This window comes from Pholcus phalangioides, unplaced genomic scaffold, assembly GCF_987345545.1.
Source record: "Pholcus phalangioides strain wild (caught in Gottingen) unplaced genomic scaffold, Ppha-v1.0 ptg000002l_1, whole genome shotgun sequence".
NCBI lineage: Eukaryota > Metazoa > Arthropoda > Arachnida > Araneae > Pholcidae > Pholcus > Pholcus phalangioides.
In genome coordinates this window covers 6,037,177-6,055,073 of record NW_028301595.1, presented here as the reverse complement: position 1 = coordinate 6,055,073, position 17,897 = coordinate 6,037,177, and the positions used below count along the sequence as shown (strand labels likewise).

The following is a 17,897-nucleotide window of genomic DNA, read 5'->3' as shown; positions in this document are numbered from 1 at the left end:
GGCTGCATGGGATGCTCTGCGATGAAACTGATTTTCTTTTTATCCGTCCCAGAAGCCGTACTCTTTGTTTACCCAAGGAAATGTACTTGACCATCTGTTTTTGTCTTTAACATACTTGCACACTGTTTTGGTCACTCACATACTTGCACACTGTTCTGGTCACTTACATACTTGCATACTGTTTTGGTCACTCACATACTTGCACCCTTTTTCGGTCGCTCACATACTTGCACACTTTTTTGGTCACTCACTACACGGTCCCTTGCTCTGTAGGTTACTCGTTTGGTCATTCACACGTTTGCTTATGCTCTGTAGGTCACTCGTTTGTTCATTCACACGTTTGCTTATGCTCTGTAGGTCACTCGTTTGATCATTCTCATGCTTGCTCATGCTCTGTTGGCCGCTCGTTTGGTCATTTACATACTTGGTCACTCATTTGGTCATTTACATACTTGGTCACTCATTTGGTCATTTACATACTTGGTCACTCATTTGGTCATTCATATGCTTGCCATAATCTAAATCACTCTTTTGCTCACTCACGTGCTTGCCACTTACTGACCTAATCCTTTGCTGTTTGGGCAGAGGCGGTTTTATTGAGGACTACACAAATTTCGCTGCTCTTCTCTCCTTCTATTAATTTTCTTGGCTATACTCCTCCCCCAGATTTTCCGCCCCCAAACTTGCCGCGATGGGCGGCCCGCTAAAAAAAGCCCCCATCCTGCAAATACGCTACTGAGCGCGTGATGTGTTATCAATTTTTATTATTCAAAAATTTAAAAAATTTATGTGTCTAAGGGAGCCGTTTAATTATTACGTCATCAGATTTTTAGGACTCTCCTTCCTCGTCAGCACTTCCCCTGCCTCCTAACGCATATTGGTGGGATGGGATCAGAGTCGTACGCGGGGGGGGGGGTGCATGCAAAAAATACTTTTAAAAACAAATTAAAATTTCGGAAGAAAATACCTCTTTATGTGTTATTATAATCAATTTCTGTTAATTTCAATGCTATTTGAAGTCTAAGAACTCAAAATTTCTCAAACAAACTCATTACGACAAACCCTCTAAGCCATATATGTTAAACCTATGGCCCTCGGGCCAAATGTTGCCCACCACCTCAAACCTAATTTTGTAAAAATGAACTAAGTGGCACATTTACAGATAGCTTAAGTGACCCGTGGCACATTTTCAGATCACTCAAATAGGCCCGTGGCGCATTCACATATCACTCAAGTGATTCGTGATACATTTACATATCACTTGAGTGGCCCACAGCATAGTTCCAGTTCCAGAACACTTAAGCGGTCTCTGTGCACATCTAGAGATCCGTTATGCGGCATAGGTTTGGAGTCCGTTTTGCAGTTCTACATGACATCTAAGTTACCCGAGGACATTCCCAGATTATTTAAGTGATCCGCGGCATACTCACAGAGCACTTGAGTGGCAGCTACACATTTCTAGAACACTTGAAGGATCATTGAGACATTTAGAAATCACTAAGGTTCTATAGTGGAGGACTTATCAATAGGGAGAATGTTAGTTCAGGTGCCCACAAACTAGGGAAAGGTTTTTTCTCGTTTTTGGCACACCGAGTAAGATGCCCTTAAGAATATTTCACATTTTTTTAAAGGGTGGTTGATGACGTAAACATCATTCAACCCCCCCCCCATCAAAAGTCAGCAAACACGGAACCCCCTCTCCCCCCCATCGATGCTGGCGTAATACTTGAATTATTTCCCCCCCCCTAAAGCAAAAGCGTCGGCTACCGCCCCTTCAAACCAGCCACCCGGGTGCACCGCACCCCTTGCACCCTCGCTTGAGCCACCCCCCTGAATAGCAGCAAAATTCGTGTAACCCACAAGCTGAGAGAATATCATAGATCCGCCTCTGGGTGACGACGGTACGGGGCATCCGATTATAAACAAACAAACAAAACGGGATAAATTCAGAAGAGACAAGAATATCGTATAAAATGGCGAAATTGCAGCTTGAGAACAACTCTCAAGAGCTGTAAGAGAGTCTTAAATTTCTGGATTGGGAAGGGGGGGGGGATGGAGTGTCTTATAAGACTCGTTGCTGCTGCTGCATCGTCAAAAGAGAACCGAGTCTAAATTCAGATGAAGACTCCTCAAAGACAAGAAGAGATGGTCCAAAGTTGGTTTCCTACCGGTATCGGTTTACAACACACTTCTCTCTTTCTCTCTCTCTCTCTCTCTCTCCATCTTTCCTTGTTTAAATATACATACGTAACGCGTGTAAGAATATATAAAGGGATCTCTTCTACATTTCAGGGCCAAGTTTGGAAACCGACGTTGGCTCCCCCCTCCCCCCCAGTTCGCGTTTCTTCTCCCCTATCAACTAAGCCGTGATCTTTATGACGTTTTCTTTTTTTCATTTTTCGCTGAACTGAAAAGCGTCGATCTATTTTTTTTTTTTTTTTCGAATAAAACGTGAGGGCGTGAAAATTATCGAAAATACGCAGTGGCCAACGAGACTCGGGATTTAAGCCGGGTTTTCCTAGGAGTAGAATTTCTGCGCCGTGTGCAGCGTGAAAACGCTGATTGGTTAAAAACTTGAAATTCAGGTTTTTTTTTAGTTTTCACGCTGCACGCGCTGTAGAAACCTGCTTCTAGGAAAACGTGGCTTTAGCAAGAAAGACATAAGCCGCCATATATGCTGAGATATTTGAATTCAAAAATTAGAGGGGAAAATTCGGGGTGGGGAGGGGAGAACAGCGTGAACGAGGGAAAGAAGCATTGCTTGTTAGTTTATGTTGTTTTTTTCCCCAAACGTTTCTCCATTTTTTTAAATTCAAATATTTCAGCAAATGTTGGAGCCGCTGTGCGGTCGTGTGGGCATCATACTGGACTCTCGTGCCGAGGATCCAGGTTCGAACCCCGTTGACGGAACAGTGGTAGGCGGCTGAATTTGGCTTTCCGCGGGTTTTCCAGTTTCGAGGCACGAATGTGAGCCGGTCTCCCATCTGAAAAAGTCTCTCCGCAGAGAACAGGCAGACGTACAACACGATACCGACAGAACATGAAAATTCGAGCATTTTCCATCTTTACTTCAGAAAATGGAAGCCAGATGGCAGCATGAGCACTAAACAAGCGCAACTCAACAACATAAATACGTTAGGGCCAAACACACATTCCGGCATATGCCGATTCGTTAGAAATTCCGTAGAGGAATGTGTACGGTACGAGGTGCATGTCGGTTAAGTAATTAGCAAATATTGGAATTAAAAACGTGGATTCTTTTTTGCATCAGAAGAGACAGGGCAACTTTCTAATTGAAAGTTAGAGGTCAGAGTGTCCTCCGTATAAATAGTTAATTTCTATATTTTAATAACTATACGATCCATTGCAATATGAATGACGTATCTGAAATCTACATGTTATTTGGATACTTTTTCGAATTGGAAGTATGTCTCTAGGACCAATGGTTCACCAGTAAAATGCAGCAAGGGGTATTATGGAATCACACTGTATAATACAGTCATGTAATACAGAACATGGTTAATTCGAAGTAAGAAGGCATTGGAAACTGCATCTGTAAAATGACTACAATTTGCAACTCAATCATCAACATTTACATAGAGAAATAATTATCAATTATTAAAATTTTATCGTCAGTTACATTGTTTTCCAAATTTTAATAATTTATAATAATTATGATTGGATTGGTACATTACTCCACTGTTCTGGAATCAGCATCGCAGTAGAATTCCTTGCCTATGGTTCAAAACCTGATTTACGTTACGGAAAGCAAGTTCGTGATCACCAGTTAAGAAAATATTTCACAAATTTTGTTTATTAATCTATAGTCTTATGTTATCAAGGAAATGTATGTACTCTCATTAACGTATTACACAATCCGTACTTTCTGATACTTTCCATACTCTTAATGGCGGTGAAGAGATTCAGATTTTGAATGGTACCCCTCCCGCTTGATCTATAGCAGGCATCTACAACTCGATACTCGCGAGCACCAAAGTGCTCCCTGAAGCACCTAGAGTGCTCGATGCTCGTGTCTGATTTCGTGCTCGCGAGCACTTGATCGACGTCCCAAGTAAACACCTTGTGCGAATCGCACTGAAGGATTGAAACAATCCTGATTTCATGTATTCGTACATCAAACTTGCCGTAAGAGTGCTCTTCTTTTGATGATGGGTACTAAAAAAAGATGAAATCCTCTGATCTATAGCATAGTTTCCTAAACTTTTTGTTCCATCAACCCTTTCTTAAAAGTGTTTTGTTCTCATCGCCCCAACTCGAAAATTTTCTCTCATAGGATCCTATACCAAAACCACAGATTCTACCCCCGCCCTGGACCATTCCATCGCCCCCCCCCCCTTCCCAGGTGGTGATATTGCTTACTTTGGGAAACTGACCCATAGGTTGAAGAGCATAATCGGCATCAAATGTTACACATCCTCGACACACTCTAGCTGATCAATGTTAAAATGAGCATAAAGTTATCAAAAAAAAAAGTAGATAAAAACCGAATTTTCAAACTGTCTTTGATCCCTTTACGATCATGGACGAAATATTTCGTCTTAACTCAAGTGGAATAAATTCAATGTAGTTCTCCGTGTTTTCTTTTCTCTCTCTCTCCTCACCACCGCGAAGCTTGATTGTAACCCTTTCTATGAACCGAAATGTTCCTTCCCCCCACACTTTTTCTTATACCCGTGTTTGTGATTTTTTTCCCTCACATATACTGTATCTTTCTTCTATGTAAACGTGAGAGCGAAAGAGAACACACGTAGTGTGAGGGTGAAAAGAGAAATATACTGTAAACTCTTTTTTATCTACTTATCTATTTTATACTGTTTTTCCTTATTTCTATCAATTTTGTTTTCTTCCTTTTTCAGGTTAAAAGATTCATCGCCAATTCCTCAAATAAATTTCATCCAAATTTGTTGCCAAAAAATTTTATATGAAGGGGGTTATAAAAATATAGTGCTTAACATCCTGATCGAGAAAAGCAAAGTCTGGCTTCTTGAATCATGGGTCTTGGAATTATGCAAAAAATTCGAATTAAACAAGAAATTGAAAACTCAAGGGAGTATATGTAATGGCGGGGGCACCCATAAATTTTGGGGGGGGGGGGATCTCTCCGAATGAACCACGACCGTTGTCCATCTGTTACGGTAAATGTGATAAATGTGGTTATTATATACGTAATAACCGGTTATTATGTATACTTATCAAGCATTTTGGTAATTTCGATAAATATCCCTAAATTTATAACTTTTACCGGTGATTACGCATAGCACCCAAGCGTCACGTTATTGATAACCATGATAAATTGTACTACGTATATGATATATATTGCACGTGATAATTCATCCATGTATCGCATCATTATATCAGGGTACGATCATAAAATTTGTTATCGTTATATCGGTGTCCGACTATATTTCATCACACACATACTAGACTCATTTGGATTTTTTTTTCTTTTTTTTCATATTTATCGAATTCACCAATTACACTAGAGTATTATGCATAATTACAGATAGAGGCGATAAAAAAATTTCAGATATTTATCAAACTTACCGATGACGCTTGGATATTATGCATATTCGCCGGTAAAAGTGATAAATTTATCCAACTTACCAAAACGAATTGGTAAGTATGCATAATAACCGCTTATTGTGTGTAATATAACCGGCCTACAACTTATGACATCCAACGCACGCGGACGGACTGACCAACGGAACTTGGGTTATCGAGTCCAGACGAGCTAAGGACGCTACAATATTAATTTAGGCTTCGATTCTTAGACCACGATTTAGCATATTGATTGTGTAGATTGTTGATTTTGTTGATTTCTACGTGTGTGTGTATATATATACATACAAGTGTGTTGTATATATATATATTATTCATTTAATAAAATTCCGGATGCACCCATCTTTCGGGAAAGCTTCGATATCTCCTTGAGATGGGAAACGGGGTGTGTCCGGTCCTTCCATGTTCACAATGCGTATGAAAACCGATTTAACACATTTACCGCAACATATCCAATACAATTTTCTAGCTCGATCTGCATGTAACAAGATCGGATGAACAAGAGGAGCATGTAACATGTTGATGTCTTGAATAATCTAAATAATCTTTTGTATGTGTGTGTGTCCCAGAGTCACGATTCTGGCATCTTGAAGAGCGTCACGTGTCTGCGTCTACTTGAAAACACGAATCCGACTCTGACTGATATATTTTTAACTTTAAGAGAGGGGGAGAGACGAGATGAATGAGAATACACAAATGTTCGCCCACAGACATGGCTATCGAAAACCGTGAAATTGATACAGTCACGTCACTTATATTTGCTACTTAGGAAGGCAGTGTGCTATTGTCTACAGGGGTCCCGGAGATAATCTTTCTGGGCCGTATAAAGGCCGGGGCCCGCATGGAAGCCTCCTTCGAGTGCAATGCAGAATCCGAATACAGTCGAAGCTCGTTTTTATGAACCCGTACGGAAGTGAAAAATACGTGGTAGTTCGTAAAATCAAAAATTCGTAAATGGGAAAGACGTTTAAACAGAGGCGCATTTATGGTTTGCCGCCTGCGGGCTACGCGAATTTGACGGTCCTCCAACTCCCCCCCCCCCCACTTCTGGTCCAATTTTCTTGACTACTCTTTCCCTGAATTCGCCACCCGCTTGCCCCCCCTCCCCCGCAAGTACATTTGTCTTTTTTGAGTCACTCCCATGCATGCAAATTGTTTTGGTAACTCATATGCTTGCACACGCTCTAGATCACTTTTTTGATTGCTCATTGGCATGGGTTCCTTGCTGGATCACTCTTTTGATCATTTACACCTTTACACATGCTCTAGCTCATTCTTTTGGTCATTCACATGCTTGCACGCACTCTAGGTCACTCTTTTGGTCATTCAGTCATTCATATGCTTTCACGCGCTCTATGCCACTCACTGATCTGGTCCCTCGCCTTGTAGGTCAGTCTTTTGGCCATTCGCATGCTTGGTCATTGACACGCTTTCCACGTCGCTTTTTTGGTCATTCACATATTTGTACGCACTCTAGGTCACTCTTTTTGGTCATTCGAAGCTTGCACACACACTCTAGGTCACTCACTGGCATGGTTTCTCGCTCTGTAAGTCATTCATGTGCTTGCTCACGCTCTAAGTCACTCTTTTGGTCAAACTCTCTAGGTCATTCTCTTATGTGTACATACAACTAATGGTAAGTAAGTTTGGGGAAAAAACCCCGAATCATTCGCAGTCCGGTGCTTGAGAAACGCTCACCTACAGCTTGTGTAAAGCACGCGAGTGACCATAACAGTGTGCAAGCATGCGCATGACCAAAAGAGTGACCTAGATGGTATGTAAGGGCGGAAATGACCAAAAAAGGTGACCCAGATAGCATCTAGAATGGGAATGATAAAAAAAAGTGACCTAGACGAGACCAAAGAGTGACCAAGAAAGTGTGCAAGTATGTGTGCTAGCACATGCAAAGGTGAGAGGTGGGGCGAATTTGAGGAATGAAAAAATGGTCAAGAAAATTCATACGAGGATGGGAGAAAGGCGCCAAAACGATAAATATCCGTCTCTGGTTGGAGCCGTTTTCAAGAACTCGGAACGAAAGCACACGTTTCATCTGCAGCTGCGATGGGAATCTTCTATTGGCTATAGGGCAAATCACAATGTCATTAAATGTCTGAAAATCATCTCCAGGCCAGGATTGCACTATAAAAGTTGATAAAAGAAGACTTTTTACAAAACTTAAAAAAATGACCAATTAGGCCGAGATTATATTTCGATATAAGAAGTTTGATAAAAGATCTTTTACAAAACTTGAACAAAACAGGCAATAAGCAGCATGTTGTTGCATTCGTACGAATCTAACCGATACGCTTATTGGTTAAATTTTTCAAGTTTTATAAAATAACTTTTGTTAAACTTTTATAGTGTTGTACCGGCCTCATTCGAACCAAAAATATTGTAGTATTCAAACCAAATTGCCATTGATCTACATTTTTGCAATCTGTTCTTGATGGAGGGGCAGGGGCGGTTCCAACTTCCCTGCCCCCCGGGTGCAAAGCTTCATGAGCCGTCCCTAAAGATGATTCTTGCGGGAGACTGGCAAGGCTCCCAGCGGTGCCGTCGGAACCGGCGGTGCTCGCACACCCGCAGAATTGTCAAGCACGGTCCTGAGCACTGTCCCCCCCCCCCTCCTCCTCCGGAATCAATCCAAGAATCAAAAATTCCTACACAAAGCCCAAAACGAGCACCCACGGATCTTGCACACTTCCGACAACCCTGGGATAAACCTGATTTTTCCTAGCACAAAGACGCACACCAGTTTTTTTACTGTGAAAAATATCCATTACCATACGTCCCGCTTTTAAAGAAACTATCCCATTTCCCGGTTCAGGATTATTTTATCGTTTGATCTAAATATATTAAATATTTTATCATTCTCAATCATGCCAGATAACTTGATATCCACATTACAGCTCTTAAAATTAGCAATCATTTCTTACACTTGAGCACCCCGATACACACTGAGAAAGTATAACGTGCGACTTTTACTAAGAAAATTTATTTCAAAGGCGTTTCTCTCTCTCTCTCTCTCTCTCTGGTGCTTCATAGACCGGACGAGCGAGAAGTCTAATATTTCTTTCGCCTTCATTTGACCAGAAATATTACTGGGTGAGGGCACCAAAACGCACACTTGCCCTCCTTGTGACAGAGTACATTATTATCGCTGTGGCATAACAGTTTCAGGCCTTGTCTGTTCTCTCAAGTTTCCTCAACGTTTGTCTCGTGAAGGTATGGCTGAAAAAAATTTTACTATTGGCAATTTTTTGTAAATTATATGATTTCTAGCTAAAGTCTCAGCTGCCGCCCGGGTCCACCGCACGCCTTGGACACTCGCTTAAGCTGCCCCCGCGGAGGAGTAACAAGAACATTCTTCCAACTAATTTTTAAAAGTATGCGTATCTTATGAGCAGCGGCCCCCTGAAATCCTGGAGAGAGTGAGACCTTCACCGATTCCTCCCCCTTATTAATTTTCTGAAAATGTACAGTGGGAGAAAAAAAAAAGTTCGAACTGCAGACCAGAGTCAGACCCAGGTTGGGGAAGAGGGGGGTATACGGGGGTATACACGACCCTTCGTGGGGAAACTAATGAAGCCGGGCCTCCTAAGTTCTGAATGTTTTCTTTAATTCTGCAATTATTTTTTTACTAACCACTTTACCATCAAGGACGTAATATTGCGTCCAAACGCCAGCGGAAAAAATTTTTGAACACGTTCTCTCTGTTTTCTTTCCTCCCTCCTTAACATCACGAAGCTTTGTTGTAACATATATAGTTCCCCCTGGTTTTTTCTAAACCCTGATAGTGATTTTTTTTTCCACATACAGAAGATACTATATACATAAAAAAGAGAACAAGTAGAGTGAGTGCGAAAAGATAAATCTACTTTATAAATAGTATAGGCTACTACTCTCTTACCTATTATACTGTTTTACCCTTTTTCTTGTTGTTTTTCTCCCTTCCTTTTCTCTATTTTATTTCCTTCTCCTTCTTTCCCTTTCTCTAACGTGCGGTTAGGCTAGGACACGGTAACCATATTTATCGCCGATTCGTCAAATAGAGATCATCCGAATTTGTCGCCAATCGCTTGTAAGCGAAGTAGTTAATTCTGTCAGTGTTTGTTTGATTCTCAATCTAAAATAAATCGGAAACTATTTCTTTCATTTTCATCAACTTTGAAATTACATTTTTGGTGCTGAATTTTCATCGATCTCTGAATTTTCATGAGTATCATGAAATTAATTCTTTCATTAATTCTGAATTTTCATTAGCAATATGTGGAATTTTTTAAATAAATGAAATAATTTTTCATTCTTACCTTTCATTAATTCTGAGATTATCCCTTCAATTCTCGGCTTTCACTAATCTTAAGATTTTTCCATTAATTCTTAAGCTTCATTAATTCTATTAATCCTGAAATTTCTTTAATTCTCAATTTCATCAATTCTGAAATCATTATTTTAATTTTTTAACTTTCATTAATACTGAAGTCACTCTTCAGATTTAAAAAAAAACTCATTAATTCTAAAATTACTTCTTCAATTCTCAGCTGTCATTAATCCTGAATTGGCATCATTCCAATTAATTCTTGTGTTTGGTGGATTTTATTTTCATATTTTTATACAGATCTTTCCCAGCATTCATGTACGCATTCTGTTACTAACGTACGTTTTATTTGGATGCCTATTCCCTTTTCGAAAAAAATAAAATCGGGGTTCAAGGAAAGGGGGGGGGCGGGAACAAGGGAGGTCGACGATGCAATTCCCCGGGGCGGCAGGTTTTTGGGGAGATACCGTTAAAAAAAAATCACGGATTTTAACAGTGAAGAGAGAGGGACAAAATTACGCTCCCCCCCCTCTCCCTTCCCGAAAGATCCTAGTTATTTGCCCTGAACCCGAAAATGTTTAGGCCAGAGGTCTTCAACCATTTTCTAGTCACGAGCACTGCCTGTGCCCTTCATCAAAAGAGCCCCCTTAAGGCGAGTTTGACATGCGAATGAATGAATTCCGGATGATTTCAATACTTGAATGCAATTTGAACAAGGTGTTTAATTGGAACGTTGATCAAGAGTACTCGCGAGCACGAAATCGGACACGAGCATCGAGCACTCTGGGTGCTTCAGAGAGCACCGTGGTGCTCGCGAGCAACGGGTTGAGGATGCCTAGTTTAGGCACTTGGTGGAAAATATATGATGCGAATTTGCAGGTGTCATTGGTGACGTTAAATTAATAGGTGTAGTCAGCGCTGCTCTTGACAGACACGGGGGCCCGGTGAGAGAATATAATGGACCAGAGGAGTCATTATAATTTCGGGGCCCCTTAGCCCTATTTTATATATATTCTGTAGGAAAAGGGGAACCGGCACATTAAAAAAAAATTCCTACAAAATATACGAGTGCTAAAAAAACTTCCACATAAAAATATAGACAATTAAATTTTAATTAACAAAGCAATTTAATGAAAATTTCTTTCGGGGAAAAAATTTATGAAAGAAATAGTTTCAAAACCAATTAAAAATTGGTTATTCGGTCAAAATGATCAAAAATGAGAAGAATAATTAGTAGAAATAAAATCTCAGCACAATCCCATGAAAATTCAGAATAAATGAAAGAAATAATTCCCTGATTTTTTCGTAATTGAAGAAAATTCGGAATAAACAGAATAAATGAAAGAAATAATTCCCTGATTTTTTCGTAATTGAAGAAAATTCGGAATAAACAGAATAAATGAAAGAAATATTTCTAGAAAAATTCAGAATAAATGCAATAAATAATTCCACAGATGAAAATTTAGAATGAATGCAATAAATAATTTCCTGATTTTCATAATTGAAGAAAATTCAAAATTGAAGAATTGAAGAAAATTCAGAATTGAAGAAAATTCAGAATTGAAGAAAATTCAGAATTGAAGAAAATTCAGAATTGAAGAAAATTCAGAATTGAAGAAAATTCAGAATTGAAGAAAATTCAGAATTGAAGAAAATTCAGAATTGAAGAAAATTCAGAATTGAAGAATTGAAGAAAATTCAGAATTGAAGAATTGAAGAAAATTCAGAATTGAAGAATTGAAGAAAATTCAGAATTGAAGAATTGAAGAAAATTCAGAATTGAAGAATTGAAGAAAATTCAGAATTGAAGAATTGAAGAAAATTCAGAATTGAAGAAAATTCAGAATTGAAGAAAATTCAGAATTGAAGAAAATTAAGAATTGAAGAAAATTAAGAATTGAAGAATTGAAGAAAATTCAGAATTGAAGAAAATTCAGAATTTCTGAATTGAAGAAAATTCGGAATTTCAGAATTGAAGAAAATTCGGAATTTCAGAATTGAAGAAAATTCAGAATTTCAGAATTGAAGAAAATTCAGAATTTCAGAATTGAAGAAAATTCAGAATTTCAGAATTGAAGAAAATTCAGAATTTCAGAATTGAAGAAAATTCGGAATAAGCAGAATAAATGAAAGAAATAATTCCAGCAGGAATTTTCATCATTTTGATTTGATTGATTTTAAATGATTTTTTTTTTCATTTTGATCCTGAAAATTTCTTTCATTTATTAGAATAACAAATGACAAAAATACTTCCACAATTGATGAAATTGCAGAATTCCAGGATTTATGAAAATTCGCATTTCCAGAATTTGCTGAAAAAATTATCATTACCGTAAGTGTGTGTGTGTGTGTGGGGGGGGGGGGCAAGAACGCGGGGCCCGGTGCGGACGCACCTGTCGCACATCCCTAAGGGCGACTCTGGGTGTAGTCGGAAATCAAAGCGATGAGGAATTGCTCAAAACCAATGTTTTTTTTTGAACATATTTCAGCTCACCGTAATTTCCGGTAGATCTTTACTTCTCGTTATATTGATAATCGCTCAGCAAATTCAGCAACAATTGGTGATTTTGCCATCTTTGGCAGCATTTTTAGTGACAAAAGGCGATCGGAATTCCCGTTGTTTTTTTTTTCGATGAAAATATTATCAATATTAGTCATGTTCTTTTTTCCCCGAGGCTACTTTATTTACTTCGACTTACAGCAATTAACTCACCTTTTAGTGATTTTAGCAATAATATGCACACATTTCTTTTGGATATGTTTAGTGATATCCCGTACTTAGGATCGGAATTCCCTCTGCATTTTTCTCTCTATGATTACCATCAGTGAAGGTCCAACTTTTATTTGAACCCAGAGGGATAAAAATTACTAATATCACAATTACAACAATTGAATAGTTTTTCATTTGATCATTTTTGTCGCACCACGGTCATTTTCTGCACACGAGGGCTAGTTAGACCGGGACCTACAATTTATTGCCGATTCCGAACGGCAGGCTTGTTTTTTATACTCATCGAGAGGTTGGTGCGCTAACCCCTCGATGAGGGACTCCCTGCGGTAGCAATTTTTTGCTGCGGTCAAGTCGCCGTTTTTTTGTTGTGCTCCTGCGTCGGGAAAGTTTTCTGACAAGGACGAACCGGGTATCGAACTCGCGACACCTCTAAACATCCTCTGGTATTTTAGGCGAGTATCTTATCGACCTGGGCTACCGCGCCCAAAATAGTTTTTCATTAAATTAGAGGTTATCATGTCTGCCTGAGGGACCACCTCTGGTCCACGAGCCATAGAATGAGAAACACTGCATTAGAACGTTAGCGGGCATGCAAGGCTTGAGCTACGAATAGAGACTTGATTCATTGAAATATTATTTCTTTGCAATCGGAACAGCTTAAGCGTTAGGGTTCTTAAAGCAGATTTTCAATGGGATTGATAAGATGGATCACGAAATATTGCTACGGCCGTCATTCAAATGATTCGACCCGTGACGAGTAGAAGTTTCGGTTAGTTAGGGATAATTTCAGGTTGTTGTGAGACCCAGAGAGTTTTTCTCCAACAGGATGGTAACAGTACATGCATGGAATCATATATAGGCGCCGGAACCTACGAGCTGAGGCCATTTGAGCCCCCCCCCCCCGAATAAATTTTGTTAAGGGGCTGAGCCCCCCCCCCCAATAATTTATAAAAAAACAATGCAATGCACCTTCCTCCTCCTGCGTACGCGCTTGAGTCCCGTATGTACGGGACGAAAAGCAACTTTCAGCCCCCCTCCAATGTTTTCTCCCTGCTGGCACCTCTGCATGGAATAGCTTATATTCCGATGTCGTGAATCCCTCCCATTCAAGAGGAAATATGATAAAGAGGGTGGGAGTAATCGAGAAGCTATTTAAATGAATGACAACCATAGTTTTTTACGGACAGTTTATTATAGTTTACTTCAATTCTTCCCGGGGTTTTTTTTTCAGATTTGTTGCTATTGGGTTGCTGTATTTAGGCTTACGATCGCATTTTTATGGACTTTCCAATATTATTTAACGGTTTAAGCGATTTTTAAAATTTTCCTGATCCTCGTTATAGCTGCCATATTGGAAATAAAAGCGTGTTAAGAATCCGAAATATTTCGGGGTGACCGAAATAAAGCAGATCAAGTTTGACGAGATATCTCGGGATTGCCGCTGTAAGGGTTAAATTAATTTTTTTTAAATTTATTCTTTCCAGCCACCTTGTTGGGCTGTTTTGTGGCTTCTGATTTTGTATTCGTAGATACATATGACTGCCATTGCCATAAATTACATAGAATATAAACAATTGTTTGAGTCGAATTAAAACTGGCTTACTTTCATGTCTTCTTCGTCGTGGGGTGGTTCAGTTTTGACGACGTCGTGTTGGATTAATCCATCGCCGACGGCAAGTCTTTTCCTATTGCCGACGACCACGAAGTTGTGCCGGCGGCGACTGGAGTTCGGTGTGGACGCTCTGCAGCTCATGCATGCGCCGCCCTTCCTTGAGGAATATTGAGCACCTCACTCACACTCACTCCAACATCAAACACACTCTACGGCTGACGAGCACCGACTGAACAAGAATAGCAGACGACGCGATGATGAATCTCGCACGAAACACAACAGCGCCAAACTATCAACTCCGTCATCAGCCAATCCGCGGCTGCTTCTCTCCTCTTCCCGTTCTGTCATCTCTCTACTATACTCTCGTGATGATTATTACTATTCACCGTGGAAGATTATTAATCACAGAGCCGCTCTTAGGGGTGAGCGACAGGTGCGGTCACACCCCCCCCCCCCTCCCTATACTTACGGTATAATAATAATTTCTTTCATAAATTTGAATTTTTAACGATTCTGGAATTGTTTCGTTAAAATAAATTTTAGAGTTTCAATCTTTTTTGGAATTCTGCCCTTTTTATCATTTTCTGGAATTCTGAATTATTTCTTTCACTTATTCTGAGTTTTCCTCAATTCTGAAAAAATATTTCCTACATTTATTCTGAATTTTCCTTATACTCATTTTATGAATTTTCGATTTTCCTCTTCCACAGAATATACGGGGTCAATAGCAAATAGAGCTGCATAGCAAACAGGGGTCAATAGCAAATAGTTGCATAGCAAACACGGGTCAATAGCAAATAGAGTTGCACAGCAAACAGGGGTCAATAGCAAATAGTTGCACAGCAAACAGGGGCCAATAGCAAATAGTTGCACAGCAAACACGGGTCAATAGCAAATACAGTCGAATCCCGTTATAACGAACTCCAAGAGACCGGAGAAATCACTTCGTTATAAAGGAATTTCAGGTTGTTTGCATTGTTCCTATACTTGAGAGATTAGAAAAGTGTTCGTTAAAATGGGATTCGACTGCAGCTGCATAGCAAACCGGGTGTGGGGGTTTACTGGCCATTTTACTGGCAAATTGTTGATCCTAGAGGCGTACTTCCAATTAGAAAAAGTTTCCAAATAACGTGTAGTACAGTCAAACCTCGTTAGTGAGTCACTCTTGCTAGAGCAAAAATATGACTTGATAAGCGGAGTGAGCCATAGCTGTGCCAATTCCTGGTTGAGGATGATTGGTACTTTCAAAAAGTGATCCGGTAAGCGGAGTGACGTGTTAACCGGGTGATGCACTAACGAGGTTTGACTGTATTCGGATATGTCATTCATGCTTCAAGGGAATAGTTATTAAAATGAAAAATTAACTTCTTATACAGTTCCCGTGTGCCCCAAACTCAATTAGAAAGTTGTTGCCCCGTCTCTTCTGACGAAAAAAAAAAATCCATGTTTCCAAGTGCAATATTCACTGAGATATTGGAATTCGAAAAACGGAGGAAAGGTGGTAAGGAGGGGGAGAGAAACACAGCATTAAATGCATGGTAAAACAATTTTTCCGCATTTTGAGGTTTTTCTCAAATTTTCTCCGCGATTTTTTTTTTTTGTAATCCCTCTACAACGATATTTTTTCACATCGTGTTTGGAATTGCCTATAATTCAATGTTAAATTTCTCTCGATATAACGATATCCTTTATTACGATAAATCCCTCTATAACCATAGGCACCGAAATCTGGGAGCTGAGCAGAGGGCCCCGAGCCGAATGGAGGCCTCACAAATAATGTGCATTTATTTTGCATATTTTTCCCTTCTGAGGGGGGGGGGCGAAAAAACAAGCTACTGCCCTGGAGCTGAGGCACCCCCAATAAATCTTGTGGGGGAGGGGCTGAGCCCTCCCAATAATTCATTAATATACAATACAACGGGCTTGAGTCCCTTGTATACGGGATGAAAGATGATTTTCAGCCCCACCCATTACCAATGTTTTCTTCTTGTCGGCTCTTCTGTCAATAACGATATCTTCTCCAGAGATTTCGAAACTGCTACAACGATAGACAAACTTCTCGGCTATTTTTCGCCCAGGAAAAATTTTGCGGGCCGTGTAAGAGCTGAACAACTTAAAGGACCAAATATGAATTTTAAAAAAAAAACCACTAATAGAGCCAATTCAAACACTTAACTTTGATTGAGGTAGAAGTTTCTTACATCATAAACCATAATAAATAATGAATGCAGTGACCAACAGAGCCTGAGCTCATACACTTCAAATTTTATTGAAGATTTTCATTAATTTCATTTCAGTGTGCTCATATGGCGTGTTCCAGTGCAGAGCCGCAACAAGGGGGAGCAGGCAGGGTCTGGTGCCCCCAGGCGACGGATAAGAGAGGGCATAAAAATTTCAACCTTTTAATTTCTTCAACTTTACAAGGAACAGCCTAAATACGTACTTGCCCCCAGCCTGCTGGTGCACCCTGTTCCAGTGTACACATACTTTTGTGTGGGTGACTGGTTACCCTGGTGTTCAAAATCAAGAGAATTTTCACTTTTGGTTTTTTTTCTCCAGAACTTCTGGACAAATTTAACTGAAATTTGATTGCACATAGGTTGATATAATACAAACAAAGCAGGCATACAAGTTATTTTGCACATTTAAATGATTGTGCACAAGACGCATCAGTGCCAGATGGTCTAACACAAAACTAACAATAGGGAATAAAATAAAAAATTAATGGGGTTAGGTCCAGTGCTGTCTTAAGGCATGGGCCCACCCAGGCATGGCTCAAGAGAAAAGGGGCCTCACAAAAATGAGATCTGATTGAAATTTCCGAGAATTTGCCTGGTAGGGCTTCAGAAAGATCACTTGGCCCGGGGCCCATGATGCTCTTAAGACGGCTCTGGTTAGGTCTAATGGTTAAGAACACTAGACTGCCTAGCGGTGATTTCTGGTATGAATTAATGTTGTGCAACCTGCATAACAGTAAGAGAGGAATTAATACTCTGGAGGTACTATCCTCTCTGACTGTGTAGATCTGGATTCGGATCCCGGTTCGGGCATGGATGTCTACTAACACTAAAATTCCCTGGACAGATCTTATGAATCTCTTGAGAATATGCGACACATGTTATTATTAAAAGTAAAAATCAGGCCATTTGGAAGTTCCTGTGGTAGTCAGCCCAATTCTTCCATAAATACGGTTATCAGTTCATGTATGACCAGTTCCCAACTTGGAGGCGCAAATGCAGGCTGATCTTCCTGTTAAAAAGTCTCGCCACAGACCTACAATGACACAATCATTACACTTTACTCATAGTTAGAAAAACTGATGGCAGATGGCGGCACTACACACAAGTATTACACAGAAAAGAACTTCACTTCAGGTTCACTGCATGTACACGCACATTCCAACATGTATCAATTCGTAAGAAGTTCCGCAGAGGAATATGAACGAGGTACATGTGTGGTTTAGTAGTAGTTCATGTATGGCCCTAATTGCCCATGGCGATAGGACTGATAGTTGTGCTTAGTTTAAAGAAAAGCTCCTAGATGATTCTGGGAGGGAGGTGACGAGCTGCAATCGTTCTCCTAAGAGCGTCCCAGGCATGATCTATAGGATTTTGGTCTGGAGATTAGACTAGCCCCCCATCTAGCAAATATCTTCC

The 17,897-nt window shown here is 39.9% G+C and overlaps 1 protein-coding gene across 1 annotated transcript in view; it reads right to left on the bottom strand.

The window, feature by feature from the left end:
* Positions 1-14,507, bottom strand: part of LOC149089139 (uncharacterized) — a 75,400-nt gene extending 60,893 nt beyond the window's left edge. The window contains exon 1 of the mRNA XM_089237441.1: positions 14,233-14,507. Within this exon, the coding sequence (XP_089093567.1) occupies positions 14,233-14,382 (150 nt within the window). The 5' untranslated portion in view covers positions 14,383-14,507. The remainder of the gene's footprint in view (positions 1-14,232) is intronic.
* Positions 14,508-17,897: the final 3,390 nt, after the last annotated feature.